At 42.6% G+C, this 6,021-nt stretch overlaps 1 protein-coding gene across 1 annotated transcript; it reads right to left on the reverse strand.

The window, feature by feature from the left end:
* Positions 1-1,545: 1,545 nt before the first annotated feature.
* On the reverse strand, positions 1,546-2,475 carry LOC101446328 (olfactory receptor 1F1-like). The gene has a single exon (XM_004472331.2). The coding sequence runs from the start codon at positions 2,473-2,475 to the stop codon at positions 1,546-1,548; it is 930 nt and encodes a 309-aa protein (XP_004472388.2).
* Positions 2,476-6,021: the final 3,546 nt, after the last annotated feature.

Here is a 6,021-nt window from a genome sequence, read left to right on the forward strand (position 1 = left end):
GGCTAACTCCGGGTCCCGTGGATATGGACTCATTGTAAGTAAGATCTCGTCAAGATGTTACCGCAATTAGGGTATGACCCCTCAGAATCCTATTCCTGGAATCCTTTCAGCCAGATTGAAAGTCATATGGAGAAAGAAGCCATGGGGAGCCACCAGAAGCTAGAAGTCAATGGAACCCAAAAGAGAAAGGAAAGATGGTATCATGGGCATTGACATGTGACGGAAAAGCCAAGGAACCCCAGGGGTTGCCCTACGGCCAGTAGATCCCAACCCTGCCAGGAAGCAAGCCTTCGACCTCTGAAATCATTAGCCAATAGATTCCGATTATTAACCCAACCCACTGTGTGTTATTTGCTTTAGCAGCCTGGAAACTTAAAGTTCTCTTTGTCTTTTTGTGGCTTGGTAGTTTATATTTTTTATTGTTGAATGATATCCCATTGTCTGCATGTGCCACAGTTTTCTTTATCCATTTACTAATCAAAGAGTACCTGGGTTGCTATCAATTTGTCATTTATGAATAAAGCTGCCATATATATTTGTGTACAGGTTTTTCAAATCCTTTGGGTAATATCCAGGAGCATGAGTGAGGGATCATATGAAAGCCTCTGCTTAGCTTTGTTAAAAACTGCCAGACCGTCTTCCAAAGTGGCTGCACCATTTTTCATTCCCACCAGCAAGGAATGAATGGTCTGTTGCCTGAATTTTTTAAATTCCATAATAAATAATTCACTACCATAAAAAAAAAACAGAAACAAAAACAGAACTACTTGACATGAATAACTTTGCCAGCTACAGCAATTTTAACTTTTCCCCAAACGAACCCCACGCAATACAGAAGATCAGAGTAAAAAGAGAATATTGTGAAAATAAGAGTGCTGTTTAAATTCTAGCCAGATACTGTCACCCAAGAAATGCTCTGAACCTGGAACACATCTTTGCTTTTTTTTTTTTCATTTTAAAATATTTTATTGCAGTTTGTCATTCGTACATCAACATTCATAAACAATACATGTGTAGTAAAAGGTGTGAACTTACAAAGCAAACATGCATAACCTACAAGACTCCCATCCATCACCCTACCACCAACAGTTTGCATTGTTGTGGAACATTTGTTTGAAAGTGATGTGTGGGGCTCCCTCTTACTTAGGTTCACGTGCTTCTAGTCTGGTGGGAAAAATTCCATCCTATCATTTATGCTTAAGAATATGCAAGTTACCTGTGTTCAGGTGAGGCTCTTACATGGACATGTCTGGGCACTTACGCATTTGGGTCTTCTTGAATAAACAAGACAGACATTCCACTTTCCAGTGTAATAATAAAATGGTAATAACAAAATGGTAATCATAACGATGAAGACTATAAATGTCTTTATATGGCCAAGGGGACTCTTCAGTTGTGTTCTAGCTAAGGACCTTGAGATGGTGAGATAGTCTCACCCAGGAGTGTCGGATGTAACCACAGGGCTCCAAGAAAAACCACCATACCTTCTCAAACTTGGAAAACTGTTTCAAAGGCATTGGATCTTCAAAAGGCTGGTAAATAGGCTTAATTAGCAAAGCGGCTCCTGCCAAGGAGTTTCCTGAGGGCACCCTTTAGCTCCGAGTTGCGCATGCTGTAGATGAAGGGGTTCAGTGTGGGAGTGACCATGGTGTACATCATCGTGGCTGCTATGTCCCTCTGTGTGGTGTGCAAGGACATGGGGTTAAAGTAGACGCTGATGACGGTCCCATAAAAGAGAGTGACGACACAAAGGTGAGAGCTGCAGGTGGAGAAGGCTTTGCACCTCCCCTGCACGGAGGGCACCCTCCACACGGCCATAGCAATAGGCATATAAGAGGCCGTGATGCAGACAAAAGGTATCAGAACCCCTGAGCTGCCTAGCACCCACACCAGCATGTCATTGACTTGAGTGTTGGAGCAGGAGAGCTTGAGCAAGGCATTGAGGTCACAGAAGAAGTGTAGAACCTTATTGGTGCAAAAGGTCACATGTGTCATCAGGACGGTGTGGGTCATGGAGATGAGGTTGGCAGAGACCCAGGGCACGGCCACCAGCAAGGCACGCCTGATGACGTTCATGATCATCAGGTAGTGCAGTGGGCGGCAGATGGCCAGGTAGCGGTCGTAAGCCATGGCTGAGAGAAGGATGCTGTCGGCTGTGGCAAAGGCAATGAAGAAATACATCTGGGCCAGGCATGCGGAGAAGGAGATGGTGGTGCAGCCACGCAGATGGTTCGCCAGCATCTTGGGGACGGTCGTGGAGGTAAAGCAAATGTCGAGAAGAGACAAGTTGCCGAGGAAGAAATACATGGGGCTGTGGAGGTGAGGGTCTGAGATGATGGCCAGGATGGTGAGCAGGTTCCCCAGACCCCCAACCAGAAACAGAGTGAAGGAGACACCAAAGAGAAGCTGCTGTTGCTGCGGCTGCTCGGAGAGGCCAAGCAGGACGAATTCAGAGACTTGGGTCCAATTGTCCATGGTGTGAGGCAGTTCTAAACACAGAAACAAACAACAGCAAAAACCACAGAAACAAGGACATCTGCGGTGGCTGGGCTCCCTCGTCTGCTCCTCCCACCTGTGTTGGTTTCCCACCTGCTAAAACAAACACCGAACCTTGGGTTGGCTTAAACAAGGGGGATTGACTGGCTCACGGTTTTGAGATGAGAAGTCCAAGATCCAGGCGTCATCAAGGGGATGCTTTCTTCCCGAAGACTGTCGCGTTCTGGGACTTGTGGCCGGGGATCTTGGTCCTTGGCTGTTCTGTCACACGGCAGTGCACATGCTGGCGTCTTCTACTTGCTCTCCTGGTTTCTGTTGACGTCTGGCTTCTGGCTACTCCCTGTGGCTTCTCTCTCCATCTCACTTTCACTCTTTTAAAAAAAAAGTTGGGAAGAATCGTGATGCATTTCCCTCTGAATGAAAAGTAGAATACAGCTATGAAGCTATGGTCCACCTGAGTTTTCTTGGTGGGTCGTTATGATTACTGATAAAATCTCTTTTGTTATATGTCTATTCAGATGATTTCTTTATCTATTTTGGAAATATTTTCATCATATTATGTATTCTAGGAATTTTTACATTTCATTAAGGTTTTCCTTTTTTTCAGAATTCATTATTCAAAGTGTTCCTTTCAATCAGTGTTATTTCTGTTATGATTAAAGGAATGTCATCCTCACATTAGTAATTCGAAAAAGAAAAAAGAAAATTCCATCCATCAGCCATGTGGGATCTAAGCCCCCTCTCAATTTAGAGGTGGAGTGGACATCACCATCCCAGGGTCCACAGGATGGAGGAATAAAATATGGCTTAGAGTAGACTTACTGGTATTCTACTCTAGAATTATTGTGACTCTAGTAATGGAAGAAATTATATCACTGATGTGGAGACAGTGGCCATGGGAGTTGCTGAATGCAGGGAGAGGGAAATGGAGGTGTGATTAATGGCATTTTCTTGACTTGGAGTTGTCCTGAATGGTATTGTAGGGACAGATGCTGGACATTATATATCCTTCCATAGTCCACTGAATGAACTGGAAGAGAGTGTAAGCTACAACATAAACAATAATCCATGCTGTATGGCAATGCTCCAAAATGTATTCATGAAATGTATTGAATGTGCCACATTATTGAAAGAAGTTGTCTATATGGGAGGAGTGGAGGTGGGGTGTGGATTGTGGTATAAGGGAATCTCTTATATTTTTTAATGTAACATTTTGTGTGATTCATGTATCTTTAAAAAAAAACAATTTAAAAGAATGAAAAAGAAAGACCCCAGCAATCAGATTAAAGCCCGATCAGATTCAGTTGGGTCAGAAGTAACAGCTTGCAGCGATCTTATTTACAGTGGGGCCACACCCATTAGAACGACATTCACCATCAAGAACACATCCTAACTGTGTAACACAATTCACGCTGCTGGCATCCTGGTACCCCCTAATGCCAGATGCAACACTTCCCAAGTTGTGACCCAAAAATGTCCTTAGACATCACCAAAGTCCCCTGGGGTGCAGAATCACCCTGGGTTGAGAACCTCGGGTGTAGGTTAAATCTTGCTCTCCTGTCCTTCGGCACTTGCACACGTACTCCGGTTTGGAGGAGAAGAGTGACATTGACCTGATGCCAGCCACAACCAAGGCTCAAAATCTAACTTACCCAGGGAAGGGTGGAGAGAATGAGCGGTGACTGCTGAGGGGGAGTGTTTGGTTGTGTGTGTGTATGTGTGTTCATTTGCTTGTTTTTATTTTTGTTGTTTTTTTCTGTTTTCATTTATAGTAAGGAAAATGCTCTAATATTGATTGAAGTGATAAATGCATAACTTTGTGATTATGCCAAGTACTATGGTTGAACATTTTAGATGAATTGTATGGTTTATGAATATGTTTTGGTAAAATTGATTTTGTGTAAATATAAATCAGTTTATGGAGATGAAATTAGATTACAGGTTATGTAGGGTTGGGGAAGGAATTCAAAGTGGTGTGGAATTTTTTTCTTGGAGTAATGGAATTGTTCTAAAATAAGGGATCTTAACAAGGATTCTGCGAGCTTGAATTGAAATTCAAAAAAATGTTCTTGTGGGATGTGTTGGTGTGGGTGTGAAGTATGTATTAAATAATACACAGGACAGGGTGGACTGAGTGAGGGGTTTGTGGTTTTCACCTGCGTGGCTAAGGGGTCCATGGAACAGAAAAGGTTAAGAACTCCTCTTCCAAAATGTTTTTGGTGATGGATACACAACACTGTGATTATACTAAAAGCCATTCGTTATATACTTTAGATGGGTTGCATGATTTGTAAATATATCTCATTAAAACTGCTTACTAAATAAGTGAACATTTGTGCAAGAATAGCCAGAAATAGCAGCTATGTACAGCAGGAGAAACAGAGAGATTGAGAGGTGAAGACTATTCTTATTTGTCTGTTTTTTGTTTATTTTCATCGTTATTATTGAAATAAAGAAAATGCTCTAATAAAGACTGAAGTGATGAATGCCCAACTATGTGATTATACCAAATATCATCAATTGTACACTTGGGATAAATTGTTTGCTTTACTAAGATGTATCAATAAAATTGATTTTTTAATTAATTTTTAAAATGTAACTTACGAAAGCTCTTGCGTGGCAATAATAGACCCAGCTCTAGTCCAAGTGCCCTCTCCACGACGTCATGCTACTGCTGTCCACTCATGAGGTGCAGATTCCAGGCACCCAAAGTCCTTGTAGAGAAAACTGAGCAGAGATCCCCAAACTTTAAGGGGGCAGCTGCAGGGAATCTTCCCTCAGACAGGCTCCCCTGTACCTTGTCTTCCTCATCCACTTACTTGAGCTGTTGCCACAGAGCCTGCTTCAAATCCCAGAGCCTCTCGGTCCATGGATGTCACATTTCCAGGAGTTTATGGTTGCCTGATGCCTCACCCATGTCCTGAAGTTGCGGAGAAGGAGCCTGTTTTCTCTTGAGGGGTGCAGCAGGGCCATCCTGGGTGGACTTTTATAGGACCCTCTGGCCTCCGGGGCTCAGTCCCTATGGAACTTGTTAGAACCAGGTGCTTAGCTTGTTCCCCCAGAGGAGCTTTTGAAACAAGCATCCATGTGGGAAAGAATTTTGTCCCTAAAGCATTGCTTGTATTCTAATCTGTCTCTCTTGGCTGACAGAGGGATAGGATGGTCCCAAGGGTTCCCCATCAATAATTTTAAAATATATTATTAATGTTAGTGGTTATAATATCATATCAAGCACTTACCTTTTGACTGGGTCGGTGCTAAACATGCACTGTGCTGTAAATCACAAAAGCCAAATAGGAAGGTAACAGAGAAGCTCACCATGCAGCTTGAAGGGGCAGATGTAGGAGTGAAATCTAGGTATTTTTTGACAATAAATTCAAATGCCCTTGACTATACTTAGAAACAAGTTCATTCTTTTTTTTTTTTTTTTGGCTGAGTAACACATTTTTTATGTGTTGGCCCAGAGGAGAGTCAATCCCCAAATTCTGAGCACTGTTTTTCAGCTTTCATAGGTTTATATAGGAT

This window comes from Dasypus novemcinctus, unplaced genomic scaffold (assembly GCF_030445035.2).
Source record: "Dasypus novemcinctus isolate mDasNov1 unplaced genomic scaffold, mDasNov1.1.hap2 scaffold_124, whole genome shotgun sequence".
Taxonomy (NCBI): domain Eukaryota; kingdom Metazoa; phylum Chordata; class Mammalia; order Cingulata; family Dasypodidae; genus Dasypus; species Dasypus novemcinctus.

Bases quoted from the DNA above. Each gene is read 5' to 3' on its own strand.
- LOC101446328 (XM_004472331.2), bottom strand. From the start codon at position 2,475: ATGGACAATTGGACCCAAGTCTCTGAATTCGTCCTGCTTGGCCTCTCC.